General features: G+C 31.9%; 1 protein-coding gene across 2 annotated transcripts in view; it reads right to left on the bottom strand.

Annotated features, from left to right (window-relative positions):
• Nucleotides 1–19,781, bottom strand: part of NO66 (Bifunctional lysine-specific demethylase and histidyl-hydroxylase NO66) — a 132,067-nt gene that overhangs the window by 85,688 nt on the left and 26,598 nt on the right. For both annotated transcript variants that reach the window (XM_072526038.1, XM_072526037.1), the window contains exon 2: nucleotides 3,205–3,391. In XM_072526038.1, coding sequence (XP_072382139.1) covers nucleotides 3,205–3,391 — 187 coding nt within the window. The remainder of the gene's footprint in view (nucleotides 1–3,204; nucleotides 3,392–19,781) is intronic.

Below are 19,781 nucleotides of genomic sequence, written 5' to 3'. Positions count from 1 at the left end.
GTTGCTACACTGTTGATCGGTACAGATAAAATAATATAACTTTTATTTGAAACTTTTTTTGTATTCCCGAAATTAAAGAAAATAAGTGGGGGTAAAAATACAATGAGTAATTCTGGCTCTATCGTATAAGGATTTAATGATTCCCTTTTTAATATTGATGTTGTGATTTGATTTGTAATTTAGATATACACTTGTTGGTTTTAGATACACTTATGTCTCATATCCAGTATCGCTCTTAGATATTAAAACATCCACGTAATGTAGTCTTATTACATTCCTTTTTTATGGTAAATATTATTGTATCTTCTTCAAAGTTTATATAATTCAGGAATGTGTACAACAACTCTGATCCATGAAGCCATATTGAGAATAGTTCATCTACATATCTCCGCCATACTGTGGGTTTTAAATTTTATTTAGAGAAATAGTATTTTTTCAAAGTCCTCCATAAATTTATCTGCTAATAATGAAGGTAAACTACAGCTTAAACTAATTTAGTTGTTAATAGGTATTATCAGTACATATTGCAAATAACTCCATTATAGCTGATATATTAATTAGTCTTGTTTTAGTAGTATCATCATTCTTTACTTTTTTTTTATTATATTTAAAGTCTTATCTAATGGCACATTTGTAAATAAACTATTTATGCCAAAACGTATTAAAATAATATTTGAATTACATTCAGTATTCGATAATTTATTTAAAAAATGTGTATTTTTTTATAAATGTGTCATTTTTATTTGCAAATGATTGTATAATATTTAATAAAAATTTTGACAGTTAACTACAAGGAGAATTCATATTACTAAAAATAGGTCTAAGTGGTGTATTTGTTTTATGAACTTTCCGTACTCCATAAAAATGAGGTGTCTTGCTGTAACGAGGTGTAATTAATCTTCATTGATAAATTGTTACATAAACTTTAAACTTAATTAAAGTTCTATATATTCTGTTTTCCAAAGGCTTCGTTGGATCCTTTGTTGATTTTGTATAAGGTCCGTTTGTTATTAGAAATTGGACATTTAATTTTGTTTTCATATTGAATTTTAACCATTATCACAGTTGCATTACCGTTGTCTGCTGGTAGGATAATTAGGGAGTCGTCATTTTTTAAAGTTCTTATAGCCTTTAGTTCCTCTTTGCTTATGTTTTATTTATATACCACCAACAAGGTGGTCAGATGACATCAAGCGCATTCAGCACAACTGGATTCAGTGTGCTCAAGATAGAATGCATTGGAATTATTTACGGGAGGCCTATGTCTAGCAGTGGACTCAAAACTGCTGATGATGATGTCTTTTCCATTGAAGGCTTGGATTATTTAAAGGCTGACATAAAAATGTTTTATGCCCTAATTTCCTAACTGTCCTACATTTTGCCCATTTAGGCTTTTGTGGATTGACCCTGTAATCCCTAACATCAACATTTTCCCCTTCTATAAATTACAACACCCTATTACTTTTATAGTATTTTATTTGTCGTTCTCTAGCATTCAATGTCTTATTGTTGTAATGTTAAAAAGTCAAATCTGGATTTAATTTTACGCCTAAACCCAAACATGAGATAGGCGGGAGTTCTGTTACTGAATTCGGGGTTGTTCTATAAGAAAATAAATATTTTGAAATCATCTCAGATATATTCTGGCTCTCGGAACCTGTTAACATTTTATTTATTGCGTATTTTAAGGTTTTAATTGAGTTTTCGCCAGCTCCGTCGATTGCTGGATGATAAGGAGCCTTATGAATAATACCATTACTCTTACAAAATCGCTGACACTCCTCTGAAATAAACTGGACCATTATCTGAAATAATTTGATTTAGTAACCCAAATCGGGCAAAACAGTCCCCGAAGTTTACCGATGGTATGCCCTGAGTCAGTCTTTTGACATTTCATATACCTTGTGCAACTTTGAATATGCATCTGTAATAACCAAATATTTCTTACTACTTCCTAAAAAATCAATGTGAATTCTATCAAACACATGAGCTCCTTCTTGGAATTTAAGTAATGGTGTCTTCGGTGGCGTTACAATATTTTTTAAACATGCTTCACAAGATTTCATAAAAGATTCAATCTCCATCTAAGCCAGGCTACCAAAAATATTGCCTTGCTACTGTCCTCATTCGAATTATTCCACTCTTAGTACTATGCAATTCATGTAAGATTTGATTATGAAACTTGGAAGGTACTACTACCCTGTACCTCTACATAATGAAATTGTTGTCAATAGTGAGTTCATTAGCCCTATTAGCATATGGTTTCAATATGGAACTTTACTCAAACAGAGGTATGACCATATTCCTTTTATTATTTCTAAAGCTGTAACTGGTAATTTATCCTTTCTCAGAAAACTAAAATAATATAACTCAACATCACTACCTACAGATCTTAAAATCTGGGATAAAATAAGTTGTTGATTATCTGCGGTATTGACTTACTCATTTTCTCAAAATATATTTTTTTTTATTTTGGGTGAGATCTGGTAATACTGTTCGCCGCTTCATTCGCGTTTTCAAACGACTATAGGTGGCAGCACTTGTTTTGAAAGATGGCAGACGAAATAGGGATTATTGACAAGAAAAATTTTGTGGCTCTTTAAAAACTTTGAAATTTTGTATTTTTGGCTCTTCCGACTCAAAAGGGTTCTGACCCCTGCCCTAGATATTCTTTTGCAGCAGCATGAATACAAGATTTCATGTTGATATATATGTTCACTGCTGACTCATCTTTTATCTGCGTAAGTTTGTCCGCCAGTCGTAGTTGATATGAGAATTTACTGGAATTATTCTGTAGACTATACTGTAGTAAGTTATACTGGACTAACTGATTGTCTTGAATTTCTTCTCTTTTTAATCTTTCGGTGTTTACTAAATAGGGAAATTATGCTTGCTGTAAGAAGTTGAAATATTTTAATTGTTGGAAAACCAGAGAGACAAATAAATTTTTACAGAATGCAATTACTACGCTTTAAATGCGAAATATTTTAATTATTGAAAAAACAGATATGATTACAAATAAATTGTTCTAGGTTATAATTACAGTGCCTGTTCTGAACGACTGTGCCACTTTGATATTTCGGAGTTACACAGTATTAAGATATTGTTTACTCAAGGAACAACAGTTTCTAATCCTAATAAGCCAACAACTGGCTTCTACAAAGGTTTCTACAAAAGCCAACCAATCTAAGAAAAAAGACTTACCTAAAAATACTATCCAGTTTTGCTGTAGTCAAGATATCACTAAAGTAATACGCTGAATTATGTTGTATGTGCAGGGCTTTAACTTCCCAGTACTGTTTAAAAAAACTGGTTGGACTTAAAGGTGCAATTAACCATTTAAATAATTTTAAACTTTCCGAAACTGGATCTTTATTGTGAAATACAGTACCTGCAAATTAAATATTTTATAATAAATAAATTTAAAAGGAAACATAGTATGTTATTAAAACAGTGATGTGTTCAAACTAGTTGTTCCTAAAACCGTAGCGTAATAATTTACTTAGTATAGCTCATCTATACTTGTATTTATAATCAACGTCAAACTATAGATTCTTTATATCCCTGTATTCTTTATAGATTCTTTAACTTTCCGTGATTACTGCAATATATTTATCTAAGGTTTCCATGGGTTTGAATAGTTGTTGTAACCACTAAATCATCAAATTATATTGATTTGATCTAATGTATGTTATTAACGTTACAATGTAGTTACTTTTAACAACTTTTTTCATATACCCCTTTGATAATACCCTTAATAATAATTAATAACATCCATGAGGATATGTAATAAGTGTCCCTCTGCATTTAAAACCAACTGTTTACTATTAACTATTAGTTATTATAATATAAAATTTTAAAGTAGGTAGACTGAGTTCACAGTTTCGTGGACCTGATGCATTCATTTTATGACGTCAATCTAACGCAACAATGAAATCAGACATTGCTGAAAACATTGTTTTTGCACAAGTAAAATAAGTAGTTGGAGTATTTTCATTGTTTTTCTGCTAACAGTCGTTTTTAATACTATACACTGAGATACTAAAAATTAAGTTAAATTATAAAAATTAATTTAAAAGTGTGTAAAGCATTTAATTCCTAGAGTATGAAAACCTACAGCGTTCAGCTAGAAATTAAATGATTTACACTAAGTACTTGTCTTTTCAATTCATTCATTTATTTTTTTTATATTTTTTTTCTTAAACATAACCGATGTTTAATATCTTTCTATTATCTAAAATCAAATGTTTTTACAGGGAAAGTATTTATTTTTATATTTTATATTGGGGAAATATTCTATATAAGTTTAGGTATATATATATATATATATATATATATATATATATATATATATATATATATATATATATATATATATATATATATATATATACAGTCAAAATCGTTTATAAAGAACTTCAGGGGACTGGTGGTTTTTGTACGTTGTAGCCAGTGTTCTCTGTAAGCGGTTCTATCGGTTATAATGTACAGGTTGCTATAAACGATATTACACTGGTAGGAACAGTTAGTTCGTTGTACCTAGGTTTATGACGCAAAAATGTGTTACTTTATCTATACTTATAATATGTTATAATAACATATTATACATAACATTTAACATATGTATTTATTGTACTTACGTAAATCTAAATTATAAATTTATGTTTAATATGTATTGAAATAAGTATAAGTAGTCAATAAATATAGTATAAGTATAAATAGTCAATATAATATAACGGCTTCTCAAAATCTTTGTATTATAAAAATGTAGGCATACACATACTATTTATTTTTAAAAAGACAAAGAAAAATACATACATTTATGTATTACAAAATATATATACATATATACAATATACCTATATACAACATTTTACCTGAATATTTAATGAAAAAAGTCTGTACTTTTTGTTTGTCGTCTTCCTTAAACTTCTGAAAAAAACACTTTTTCAATTGATGTGGAAACAATCGATAATGATTCTTTCACACTCTGGGAAATTTCAGCGGTCTGAATAAATGCTCTTATGGTGGAACAATCAGCATACGCTTCAGCAACAGTAGGAATTTTTCTTAAATCTTCAAATTTTTCATCAGCCTCATCAGAACTTTGTTTGTCACTAGTTTGGTGACTCAGTACGATGTCAATATCTGACAGGTCTTCGCTCGTACTTATTTCGTCATCCACTCGTACATAGTCATCTGCAGAGCAGTCAGAACTGAAAAGGGAAAGGCATCCTGCAAATGCGTTTGTGCAATATCGTTTGCGATTCCTGATGGTTGTAAGTCGTTAGTTAGGCTGGAAAAACGAAAACAGTTGATGATCGTTTCCTTCCACACAGATTCTCATGCCTTTGATATCATTAGTATAGCGTCAAGAATACTGATTTTCGTATCGTCGTTATTCTCTCTCTTTTCGATGATTTTGTACACCAATTCTTTCCGAAAGCATGCTTTAAGACTTCTTATAACTCCTTGGTCCATGGGCTGCAGTTCGGACGTACAATTTGTAGGCAGAAAAACGAGTTTAATTTGTATTAACTTGTCAACTGAGGGTGGGACGGACAGTTGTCGACAATTAAAATTATGTGTTTCTTTTGTTGTAAAAGTTCACAGTTCCATTTTATTAAAGTCTTTTCAAAAATAGCCGACGTCATCCAGGCTTTTTTATTGAAATCGTAATCAACAGGGAGATTTTTCACGTTTTTAAAATAGCGCGGTATTTTACTTTTTCCTATCACCAAAAGCATCCTTTTTATGGAACCGGACATGTTGGCTGCAACAAGAACTGTAACTCGCTCTTTTGAGAGTTTACCACCGGAACATTTCTCCCCTTTAAACTTTAACACGTGATCAGGTGTCAGTCTAAACTCATCAATATTCCCATCTCGTCGGCATTAAAAATTTCATCATCGCTATAGCCGGACCTGAGTGTAGGCCACACATTTTCAACTCAGTCATTTGTAATTGATCTGTCAACAACTGCTGACTCACCTAAAATTTTTCCATGGACAATATTGTGGCGAGCTCGGAAACGTTGAACCCAGGAAGCATTAGACTTAAAATCCATTTTCAAAATTACAGCGAAAGCGTCAGCCTTTACCTGAAGCATCGGCCCACTCACGGGTACATTGTTTGCGCGTTGTTGTTTGAACCAATCGAGTAAAGCACTTTCAATGTCACTGTGATTTCATGACCGAACGCGTTTTCCTTTTTCACACTTATTAAATTGCATAATAATTTTTTTTCGCCGTTTCATCATTCCAGCAATTGTTGAGCATGATGTTTTAAATTCCTGGGCAATCGAACTCGTGGAATCACTGGAATCGACTCGGCAAATTATTCCAAACTGTTCCTCAATAGTAAATTGTTTCCGTGACATGTTTTCTATGAAGGCTAGACACAACTGAATTCAAATTCAGAAACTCTTGGCTTGGGCCAAATGGTGTAATATAAACAAAATTTTGTAATACAATGGACCCGTCTTGGGAGGTCTAAATGTCTAAAGGACAAGTAATCAAGTGTAGTTGCCTGCCCGGATGTACTATAACCATAAATTAATAAATCCTTACTTCTTATTTCGTGGTACTGAATATCGGTAAAACCTGTGAGAAATACAACACTACAATGTTTATTTTCATAACTTTACAGGATAGCACTTTTAAACTTATTTATTAAGATGTGGAAACAATATTATATTGAAGATTGTATCTACTTTCATATACATCATGCGTTGGTTATTATTATTTATTTATTATACAGTATGTAAAAATGTCATTGAAAAAAATGGAAGTTGTATCATCTGAGGTACAGATATGTACTTGAAATTGTACGCTGTAACCAATATTTTAACTGCTAGTGTTCCAAGAAATACGTTTGCTCTAACCGATTTGTTCATTATAAGCAATATAAATGCGTTTTTTGTATGTCATTCTATGGGACCTACTATTTTTTGTTATATCCGATTGTACGTTATAGCCGTTATTGTTATATATACGTTATTGTATATATATATATATATATATATATATATATATATATATATATATATTTTGAGTTCAAACTTAGTTTATTGAGCCAATAAAAAAATTATAACTTATCTGTTATCAAAAGTAAAATAATCCTTATATTACCTGTGTTCGATGGATTCAAAAGTTTTTCTAGTTGTCTTTTATCAGGATAGAGAAAAAAGGATAATAATACAAATATATTATATTACAAAGATTTACGTTTCTTTATTTTATATGAACGAATAAAACAATTATTAAATTCTGTCGTTATCTTATCAATTAGCATACAAGAAAATAAATCAAATTATTATGATAATAAGATTATAAAGCTACATATATTTATATTACGTGAAAAACCAATTTTACTTAAAATTTTCTTTACTTGAAAAAAGAAACCACAAAACTTTAAACTTTTGATTAGCCTAACAAAACCTCAGTTCTTAAATTTGAATGCTAATGACCCTGATGTCGAAACGATCCTTCACAGATATAAAATTCAATTGTACAAACACTTACAGTTTATTTTCTTCTTGAGTTGTATGTTGGAACATACCCAGAAAAGTCCAGTCTCCTCAAAGATGTGATCTCCCCTCTTTGTCACCTCGGCTCCTTCTTTACGTCTCTGCAAACCTCCTTCAGACTACACAAAAAACACCTGATTCACTTCCCCAAACTCCGCTACTTATTTATGACACTAGGACCTCCTTTTGTCAACTTGATGCCGTAAGAATACTTTCACATATCCTTTATAAAATGCCCACGGTAGATACAACGACCTCTTTTAATCTACTTATTATCTCCTTCTTCAAACTATTCACTTCTTTTCGTTACGCCGGTATCCAAACTCACGAACTACACCCTATCTTGAGACACACGACTGTTTCCTTTCGATGACCAAAATATGACTGACTTCTCCTGTCTCATCATCGACTCCCAAATTCCCATTTAAAAACGACCGTCCAATCAAAAAGCTTAAATTGTGTTTACTATGATATTGGAAAAGCCTAATTTCGGTTTCAAAGAAAACTAAATAGCTTACTTTAAAATTGGTTTTTTTCAATACATCATTTATACATATTTCAAAAGATTAGAATATGGTCATTTAATACTCGACTCTACAAACAATGAAGAGATTAACTTACAGGTAAAATGTCTTCTAATTCTAAACAAAGGTTTTTTGATAATTTTGTTTGCAACGGAAACAGGTCGTTTGCCAAACAAATTTCTATTCTTATCTACACTAAATCTTATCTTAAATTAATATATACATTTTTGTTTCTAATGATTTCTTAAAATTTTATTCCGATGGATATTTTTATTTATTTTTCTTTGGTTGGGAAATAAAAAGTATGACAATATATATATATATATATATATATATATATATATATATATATATATATATATATATATATATATATATATATATATATATATATATATATCGAGAAAAGGAGTACGACCGTCAATCCAATATAAACTAAGGTACACTCGAAGAGTGGTGGGTTTTTCGGTCAAAGTGGAGAAATAAAAGACAAAGACGATGGCTACTTCATCTATTTATTGAAGACGTTTCGCTTTCTGCTCAGAAAGCATCATCAGTTCATCTAAAAAGAACAATATGAAACCAAACATCCATAGAGAAGTTATAACCAAAGTGTGTTACCTTACAAAGACATGTAGCAGTCAGTGATGTTAAAAATATGAAAAAGCTTACAAAGCTGGACATTCAGAGTTAACGTTGTATATAACAATTAATTGAAACTAGGTAAAGTTTGCAATTTGACAAAATTAGCACAGCAAAAGAACATGTGATAAAAATACATGTATATATAAAAAAAATTTTATAAAAACTTAGTAAAAAACATTAAGATTTATTTTAAAGTGTAAGGAACTAGAAAGATCATTAGATTGCACTTCCAACAAATTTATTTAAAAATTATATTTTAATTTTAACTTTAGGTAACATTATAAGTTATTAAAGATTAATAGTAATAAAGAAAAAAATGAAGTTACCAGTCTTTAGCTTACTGAGGCTCGTTGGTAAATGAATTTAAAGGTTTGACACCCACGCACAACAACGTGAGTAGAAGTGGCCTTGAAGTCACAATGACATAAACAGCAAGGCAAGCTACCAACCTCTATGTATTAAGGCGGTATATTCAAAGAATGTGATAAATTTGGTTGACAACTTGTCGTTAAAAAACCAAGCAGTGAAAGGAAAAGGTGGTTAAGATCACCATTTAACCCTACAGTGATTGATCTGTCAACAAAGAACAAAGCAAGACAAGTCAATCCAATATATCATATATTGTAATATTATGACGTCACTAGTTAGCCAGCTAACAGGTGAAGATTAATAAAAATTTCCACAGTCCAAAGGCTCAAACATTAAGGACCGTAATGAAAAGGATTCTATGAATCAGATTCAATTTAAAGTTTTATCAAACAAGTTCATCAAAAAGAACAATTACTTAATTATGTAAAAGTGATATTGACAAATATTAATAAAAAGTAAGTTGACAAAACTTAATTAAAGAAGGAATAATTTATTTATATTTTATTTTTATTTTTATTTAAATTTATTATAAGAAAATGTGATAAAGAAAACCCCAAAATGGGACAAAATTTAAGTAAACAACATATCAAGCCTAATTCTGTAAAATTAATGCATGATAAATTTGGCTCAAATTACTAATGTCCGTTCTCTTATTCAGAGTATTAGGATGTTTTAATATTGCACACATTTCTAAAAACTGTCTTTTAACGAGATTGCGTTCAGTGCCAAGAATTTTAACTTCATTAAAGTTTACTTCATGCTTAGTGTTAATGGCATGTTGGGCAAGAGCACAAGTATGCTTAGATAAATTGATATCACTGCGGTGTGTCGTAAGACGCCCTCTCAGTGATCTCCCAGTCTGACCGATGTAACATGAGTCACACTCAGCACAAGGTATATGATATATTACATTCACTTGTTCCAGAAGGGACAGAGGTGTTTTAGTTTTAGAGAACAAATTCCTGACAGTCTTAGCATTCTTAATAGCAATTTTAACAGGTACGTTATTATGTTTGTACAGTTTAACGAGTTTCTCAGTAACTTGAGGAAAATAAGGTAAAGAGGAGTAATGGGTAGTTGGATTCCCAAGTACAGTATTAGGCAGAACAGTGTTATTAATTGAATTATTTGATATCATTCTAAGTTGGTCACCATTGGGTATATCATTTAAAGAAGAACCATAGCTTTGAGCGAAAAGGTATTTATTAATAAGGGAGGATGGGTAGGAATTCTCAATCAGAATATTTTTAAGTAATTGAAAGGATTCCCTTCGATTAATCGGATGTATCAGTCTATTTAGCCTGCAGCTTAAAGCTTTAATAAGGTTTAATTTGTATTTAAAGGGATGACAAGAATGGTAGTTGAGAAACCTATTAGAGGCCATTGGTTTCCTGTACCAACTTGTAGTAAGGGTGTTATCTCCCATTCTAATGACACGCATGTCTAAGAAGGGAATACTATTTGTGTTGGAGTCCTCAAGTTCAACAGTGAACTGTAAATGAGGATCAAACTCATTGAATAAAGACAAGGTGGCCTGAATCTTGTCTGGAGGTAAGGCTAGTAATAAGTCATCAACATACCGTTTAATAAAAGGGATTTGGAAATCTAAAAGACCCAGACGGTCAGATACTAAATCATCCAGTACATAATTAACTAGGATGGGAGAGATTGAGGAACCCATAGGTGTCCCAAAAATTTGAAGGTAATATTTGTCGTTGAAGACCAAAAAATTAGTGTCAAATGTTAATTGTAAAAGTTCTGCAAAAACATCCCAGGATACAGGACAGTTTGGTTGGATGGAGTTCCAGTGATTTCTTAGGGAGGTAATAACGCTCGAAAGAGGTAAATTAGTGAAAAAAGATACCACATCAAAACTCACTAAAATGTAGCCTTGTGGAAGTTCAAAATTATTAATAAATTCACTAAAGTGAAAAGAATCAACAATATTAAAGTTGTTATTATAATTATAAGATTTAGATAAGATGTCAGTTAAACATTTTGCAATATTAGTATTTGGTGAATTAATGGAGGAAACAATTGGCCTCATGCTCAATGTGGGCTTATGTATTTTAGGTAGACAATAAAATCTGGGAGCATATCCATCATAATTATGTAAAAATTTTGCAAGTGGTTGATCTATGATCTTAATATTTTTTAAGTGTGTAATGAATTTATTTATTTTATTTGTAAATTTAGAGCAAGGGTTGGTAGAGAGAGGTTGATAGTATCTAACATCATCTAACAACGATTGGCTAAGATTAAGATATTGATCCCTATCCATGAGGACAGTAGCATTCCCTTTATCACTAGTAAGGACGAGAAGATTAGGGTGAGTTTTTAAAAACGATACCGTCTCCCTGTAAATCTTATCTAACTCCGATATGGGTTGTCTAGGGCGATTAGAAAAGTTCAACAGAATATTATTGGAAGAAGACCTAAGAGATAAAAGGTCAGAATTGTCAGCATGTGACAAAATATTTTCCACATCTGCTAAAATTCTACTAACAGAATAATCTCTGAAAGTTGGCTGTAAGCCAAATTTGGGGCCCAAGGATAACAATTTGAGAATGTCCTGAGGAACCTCAGTACTAGATAGATTTTTAATCCACTTAGGATTAAATGGAATTTTTTTAAACTGGGGAGTGTCTAAGTTATTAAGCTTCTTACGAAGGTGTGCCATGGATTTATGATATATAAAATTAAATTTCTTATGTAAAGATGACTCAAAAGTGTCCAACAAATTGTCAGGAAGGTGATTATCCAGAAAAGAAGTGACATTATTGATTTGAGAAATAATAAATTTAATATCGGTGTGAACCTTAGAAATATGGAAATTAAGTAATCGTGCCCTCACCTGTCTGTTTAACGCTTGGCTTCTGCGGTAAAGGGTGTCATTGGTGGAGCCTGATGTTGAAGTGAGTATGTTGGAAGTGGTGTCTATGATAAATCTTGGGATCTTCTTAGTTCTCCTACACTCCAAAAGGAAAGTTCTTCTAGCTTCTGCTGTGGCTAGTTTCTCTGTTAGGTTCGTCCATCTCTTCAGCTTCTTCACTACTGGTTCTCCATGGATGCGCCTGGTGGTGGCATAAAAAACCTTTATGGTGTCAAACCTTTAAATTCATTTACCAACGAGCCTCAGTAAGCTAAAGACTGGTAACTTCATTTTTTTCTTTATTACTATTAATCTTTAATAACTTATAATGTTACCTAAAGTTAAAATTAAAATATAATTTTTAAATAAATTTGTTGGAAGTGCAATCTAATGATCTTTCTAGTTCCTTACACTTTAAAATAAATCTTAATGTTTTTTACTAAGTTTTTATAAAAATTTTTTTATATATACATGTATTTTTATCACATGTTCTTTTGCTGTGCTAATTTTGTCAAATTGCAAACTTTACCTAGTTTCAATTAATTGTTATATACAACGTTAACTCTGAATGTCCAGCTTTGTAAGCTTTTTCATATTTTTAACATCACTGACTGCTACATGTCTTTGTAAGGTAACACACTTTGGTTATAACTTCTCTATGGATGTTTGGTTTCATATTGTTCTTTTTAGATGAACTGATGATGCTTTCTGAGCAGAAAGCGAAACGTCTTCAATAAATAGATGAAGTAGCCATCGTCTTTGTCTTTTATTTCTCCACTTTGACCGAAAAACCCACCACTCTTCGAGTGTACCTTAGTTTATATTGGATTGACGGTCGTACTCCTTTTCTCGATGTTTTCTGTTACAGAGGGGTTTTATGCCACCACCAGGCGCATCCATGGAGAACCAGTAGTGAAGAAGCTGAAGAGATGGACGAACCTAACAGAGAAACTAGCCACAGCAGAAGCTAGAAGAACTTTCCTTTTGGAGTGTAGGAGAACTAAGAAGATCCCAAGATTTATCATAGACACCACTTCCAACATACTCACTTCAACATCAGGCTCCACCAATGACACCCTTTACCGCAGAAGCCAAGCGTTAAACAGACAGGTGAGGGCACGATTACTTAATTTCCATATTTCTAAGGTTCACACCGATATTAAATTTATTATTTCTCAAATCAATAATGTCACTTCTTTTCTGGATAATCACCTTCCTGACAATTTGTTGGACACTTTTGAGTCATCTTTACATAAGAAATTTAATTTTATATATCATAAATCCATGGCACACCTTCGTAAGAAGCTTAATAACTTAGACACTCCCCAGTTTAAAAAAATTCCATTTAATCCTAAGTGGATTAAAAATCTATCTAGTACTGAGGTTCCTCAGGACATTCTCAAATTGTTATCCTTGGGCCCCAAATTTGGCTTACAGCCAACTTTCAGAGATTATTCTGTTAGTAGAATTTTAGCAGATGTGGAAAATATTTTGTCACATGCTGACAATTCTGACCTTTTATCTCTTAGGTCTTCTTCCAATAATATTCTGTTGAACTTTTCTAATCGCCCTAGACAACCCATATCGGAGTTAGATAAGATTTACAGGGAGACGGTATCGTTTTTAAAAACTCACCCTAATCTTCTCGTCCTTACTAGTGATAAAGGGAATGCTACTGTCCTCATGGATAGGGATCAATATCTTAATCTTAGCCAATCGTTGTTAGATGATGTTAGATACTATCAACCTCTCTCTACCAACCCTTGCTCTAAATTTACAAATAAAATAAATAAATTCATTACACACTTAAAAAATATTAAGATCATAGATCAACCACTTGCAAAATTTTTACATAATTATGATGGATATGCTCCCAGATTTTATTGTCTACCTAAAATACATAAGCCCACATTGAGCATGAGGCCAATTGTTTCCTCCATTAATTCACCAAATACTAATATTGCAAAATGTTTAACTGACATCTTATCTAAATCTTATAATTATAATAACAACTTTAATATTGTTGATTCTTTTCACTTTAGTGAATTTATTAATAATTTTGAACTTCCACAAGGCTACATTTTAGTGAGTTTTGATGTGGTATCTTTTTTCACTAATTTACCTCTTTCGAGCGTTATTACCTCCCTAAGAAATCACTGGAACTCCATCCAACCAAACTGTCCTGTATCCTGGGATGTTTTTGCAGAACTTTTACAATTAACATTTGACACTAATTTTTTGGTCTTCAACGACAAATATTACCTTCAAATTTTTGGGACACCTATGGGTTCCTCAATCTCTCCCATCCTAGTTAATTATGTACTGGATGATTTAGTATCTGACCGTCTGGGTCTTTTAGATTTCCAAATCCCTTTTATTAAACGGTATGTTGATGACTTATTACTAGCCTTACCTCCAGACAAGATTCAGGCCACCTTGTCTTTATTCAATGAGTTTGATCCTCATTTACAGTTCACTGTTGAACTTGAGGACTCCAACACAAATAGTATTCCCTTCTTAGACATGCGTGTCATTAGAATGGGAGATAACACCCTTACTACAAGTTGGTACAGGAAACCAATGGCCTCTAATAGGTTTCTCAACTACCATTCTTGTCATCCCTTTAAATACAAATTAAACCTTATTAAAGCTTTAAGCTGCAGGCTAAATAGACTGATACATCCGATTAATCGAAGGGAATCCTTTCAATTACTTAAAAATATTCTGATTGAGAATTCCTACCCATCCTCCCTTATTAATAAATACCTTTTCGCTCAAAGCTATGGTTCTTCTTTAAATGATATACCCAATGGTGACCAACTTAGAATGATATCAAATAATTCAATTAATAACACTGTTCTGCCTAATACTGTACTTGGGAATCCAACTACCCATTACTCCTCTTTACCTTATTTTCCTCAAGTTACTGAGAAACTCGTTAAACTGTACAAACATAATAACGTACCTGTTAAAATTGCTATTAAGAATGCTAAGACTGTCAGGAATTTGTTCTCTAAAACTAAAACACCTCTGTCCCTTCTGGAACAAGTGAATGTAATATATCATATACCTTGTGCTGAGTGTGACTCATGTTACATCGGTCAGACTGGGAGATCACTGAGAGGGCGTCTTACGACACACCGCAGTGATATCAATTTATCTAAGCATACTTGTGCTCTTGCCCAACATGCCATTAACACTAAGCATGAAGTAAACTTTAATGAAGTTAAAATTCTTGGCACTGAACGCAATCTCGTTAAAAGACAGTTTTTAGAAATGTGTGCAATATTAAAACATCCTAATACTCTGAATAAGAGAACGGACATTAGTAATTTGAGCCAAATTTATCATGCATTAATTTTACAGAATTAGGCTTGATATGTTGTTTACTTAAATTTTGTCCCATTTTGGGGTTTTCTTTATCACATTTTCTTATAATAAATTTAAATAAAAATAAAAATAAAATATAAATAAATTATTCCTTCTTTAATTAAGTTTTGTCAACTTACTTTTTATTAATATTTGTCAATATCACTTTTACATAATTAAGTAATTGTTCTTTTTGATGAACTTGTTTGATAAAACTTTAAATTGAATCTGATTCATAGAATCCTTTTCATTACGGTCCTTAATGTTTGAGCCTTTGGACTGTGGAAATTTTTATTAATCTTCACCTGTTAGCTGGCTAACTAGTGACGTCATAATATTACAATATATGATATATTGGATTGACTTGTCTTGCTTTGTTCTTTGTTGACAGATCAATCACTGTAGGGTTAAATGGTGATCTTAACCACCTTTTCCTTTCACTGCTTGGTTTTTTAACGACAAGTTGTCAACCAAATTTATCACATTCTTTGAATATACCGCCTTAATACATAGAGGTTGGTAGCTTGCCTTGCTGTTTATGTCATTGTGACTTCAAGGCCACTTCTACTCACGTTGTTGTGCGTGGGTGTCAAACCTTTAAATTCATTTACCAACGAGCCTCAGTAAGCTAAAGACTGGTAACTTCATTTTTTTCTTTATTACTATTAATCTTTAATAACTTATAATGTTACCTAAAGTTAAAATTAAAATATAATTTTTAAATAAATTTGTTGGAAGTGCAATCTAATGATCTTTCTAGTTCCTTACACTTTAAAATAAATCTTAATGTTTTTTACTAAGTTTTTATAAAATTTTTTTATATATACATGTATTTTTATCACATGTTCTTTTGCTGTGCTAATTTTGTCAAATTGCAAACTTTACCTAGTTTCAATTAATTGTTATATACAACGTTAACTCTGAATGTCCAGCTTTGTAAGCTTTTTCATATTTTTAACATCACTGACTGCTACATGTCTTTGTAAGGTAACACACTTTGGTTATAACTTCTCTATGGATGTTTGGTTTCATATTGTTCTTTTTAGATGAACTGATGATGCTTTCTGAGCAGAAAGCGAAACGTCTTCAATAAATAGATGAAGTAGCCATCGTCTTTGTCTTTTATTTCTCCACTTTGACCGAAAAACCCACCACTCTTCGAGTGTACCTTAGTTTATATATATATATATATATATATATATATATATATATATACATATATATATCTACGGCATTAAGTGAACTCCGCCCATGTTAAAATTCAGGTTCAATTGAGCTCCGCGGTAATATTGGTTCAGTCGATTCATCAATATGTAGAGTTTAATAATTTATAAAAAATTTTTGGAGCCCGTAAATACCCCTGTATCATAATTGCTTAGTTCACGTGTATATATTATAGGGGTCGTTCAGATCTTCTTCATTGTATATTTGAACCATACGTTTATCGGTTTAAGTAAGCTCTGAGAGTTTGGCAACTGTGCGATTATGCCGTATATTTTCAACATATACCCTGAACGGTTTATATGGGCTCCCTATTTTTATCTACTGTTTGTAGACAGTGGAATGTCATACGCATTACACTGTGTAACAGAGGATATCATATTACCTGGTATAACTAAGTACTAAAATGTAACTGGTTCTTTAAAAAACAGGTATGTAGATACAAAAGGATTTTGAGCTTATTATTGAATGGAATGTTCGCTTGCATAGAAAATTTTATTTTTTCTGTATTTTTAAAGATGTTGTTTTTTTGATGTTTTTTTTAATTACAGAAATTTCGTAATATATTTTGTTTACGTGAGTATGTCTTTGTACATTTTATGTAAACATCTGATTAATAAAAACTACTTTTATTTTATCCAATCTTCTGCGATATATTGTATAAAGCTTTTTTAATATTTTAGTTCTGGTCTTATTTGTGTACTACATATGATATCTCGATAAAAGGCTATCTCAAAATAAATATGGTTAAGTGCTACAATAGATATTTTTGTGTTAAAATGGGTAGTAGTGTGCACAAAAAGAAAGAATGGTTAATTTGTCTAACAAGGTATATTCGGCAGCAGAAGCATATAGTACAAGCGTCTATGATTTAAGGGCGGAAGGACGTGCGCCTCATTTTTAGCTGACAAGCTTGCGAAGAATATTATTTCTGGTCCTCAATTTACCTTTTAGTTTTAAACAATAATCTGTGACTGACTTGGTGTGATACAAACTATTTTCAAGGAATTTATAGGAAGTCTACAGTTCAATGATTTTATGACAAGATTGGATGTTCAGTTTTGTGAAAACGTCTATGTTGAGGAAATTGAAGGAACACCCACGAGTTTTTCAGGGGTTTTGGCTGAAAATTGATTCATAGTTTATTTTTATTATGCAATATTAGGTGTCTCGTCTATATAATAGAAGTCCTAGTATCTACCGGTATGGATCGTTTGTTTGTGTAAATGTTATACAGTGTAGGTGCCTTTATGCTACCCCAAGCGAGACCGTTCTTCATCTGCTATTTTTACCAGTGAGTGATACAAAAAATATTCTCTTATGTTGGCATACGCAGACAATGTAAGTGAGCTTGTTATCTAAGGGGATATCATATAGTTTTTGGAGAAATATTCTGTAATTTAAGGTGTCGTAAGCGGCATTTAGATTGTAAAATACCACCCCTGATACCGGATATTTTTCGAACCCGGTCTTTTTTTTTGCCAGGTTTAAGCAAGGTAACAACTTTGGCTTGTCTCTAAATTTTGGGTATCTCCATAATTTGAATACAGTTGTTCATCATCCGGATAAGCCATTGTAGAGTGTTTTGGTCCAGGTTTCGTAATAAGCTTTGTGCTCGAATCCTCAATGTCGGTAGTTGTATTATTTTCATTAAATATGTAGATGGTGGATCCAAGCTCAACATCGTTAAAAGGTTCTCTCGGCTGACTGGTTTTGTCCTTTCTGACTTTAAGTTATTCTTTGCTTCTTTTCCGACAGAAATAGCATGTCTATATCTATGATGTGGTTTTCAGCGATCAGCTATATACCAAATACCCTAGGTTAGGCCCAATATGTGTTTCCTACACTAGAAGTAAGTTACATTCGTGTTTAGCTCATATGTCTGATAAGTTTAAGTAAAGTAAAGTTTCTTGATCTCTAGATATACCCTTAACAGTTATAGACATATGTTATTAGAATATTTGGTCCTAAAAAGGACCAATTTGACAAAATCATATTAAAGGGGTGACTGAAGAATTAGCCGATTAATTAATTCATCATTACCCGGGGTATGCCCGATTGCGGTGATCTTATTAGTACTTCAATCTTCCTTAACGCTCGTTCTTTGAATCCCATAAGTAATGCCTAATCTTTTACTTTTTATTAAAAATTTAAATTTTACATGCCGTGTATTACTTTTTGACGATATTTCGAATCAGATTTGTATAGTAATAATTTTAGGTATTAAAGAGCCTCTTTATGAAAATTAAATAAGTTTGTGATATCGGTCGCAACTCATATTTAGATAATAACAAAATAAACAGTTAAAATATGTGTAAACAATTTCAACTACATATATCGGCGCCACTGTTCAAGTGATGGGTTTATCACAGATTATCAAAGATTACATTTTAATTCAATGTTCTATTTACGTATTTTCAATATTAAAAAAGTAGGAAAAGACATGTTTATGCTTTTATTTTTTTAAATCTATTCTACTTTCTTTTTAGAGTTCCATCTTTTTTGGACGACCTGTGTTCTTTTTTTAATTGGGCACTTGTCCAAAGCTATGACAAATACTCTGTCCTCTACTATTCTACATTAATATGACTGATTCATTATTTTCTCTAAACACTCTGTCCTCTGGTATTCTACATTAATATGACTGATTTATTTTATCTTTCTTGCAGCAATTTTAGTGTTTATCCTGTGTCTTCTTCTTCTTCTTTTTATATAGACATGACTGTCATTTTTCAATGTGCCTCCAGTAAGTTGCCGTTCCATCGTTTTCGTGATCTTCCTACTGATCGTCTTCCTACGGGTTAACCGTCTCTTGCCGTCTTTACTACTCTATTTGTTGTCATTCGGCTTATATGATCGTTCCATTCTACTCTTCTATTTCTTAACCAGTTCTTGATGTTCTCCACCTTGCATCTACGGCGTATATCTGTACTTCTAGCTCTGTCCCATAGTGTCTTACCATCAATTTTTCTAAGTGTTTTCATCTCTGATGTTTCTAATATCCTTTTTGTCCTCTCTGTGTCAGGTCTTGTTTCTGCCGCGTATGTCATTGGTCTGATGACTGTTTTGTAAATTCTGCCTTTCGTTTCTTTCCCGATAGTTTTATTGCTTCATATTGTTTCATTTAGGCAGCCTGCGGCTCTGTTTGCTCTATTCACTGGATCTTCCACTTAAGTTTCGAGCTTTCCGTAGCTAGATAATATAATGGCTAGATATTTAAACTCCATCACATGTTCTATTATCTGACCTTTCA

Source organism: Diabrotica undecimpunctata, chromosome 3 (assembly GCF_040954645.1).
Source record: "Diabrotica undecimpunctata isolate CICGRU chromosome 3, icDiaUnde3, whole genome shotgun sequence".
In the NCBI taxonomy this organism is placed as follows: Eukaryota; Metazoa; Arthropoda; class Insecta; order Coleoptera; family Chrysomelidae; genus Diabrotica; species Diabrotica undecimpunctata.
Note: the sequence above shows the minus strand (reverse complement) of the source record. Positions and strands in the feature narration are given on the sequence as shown.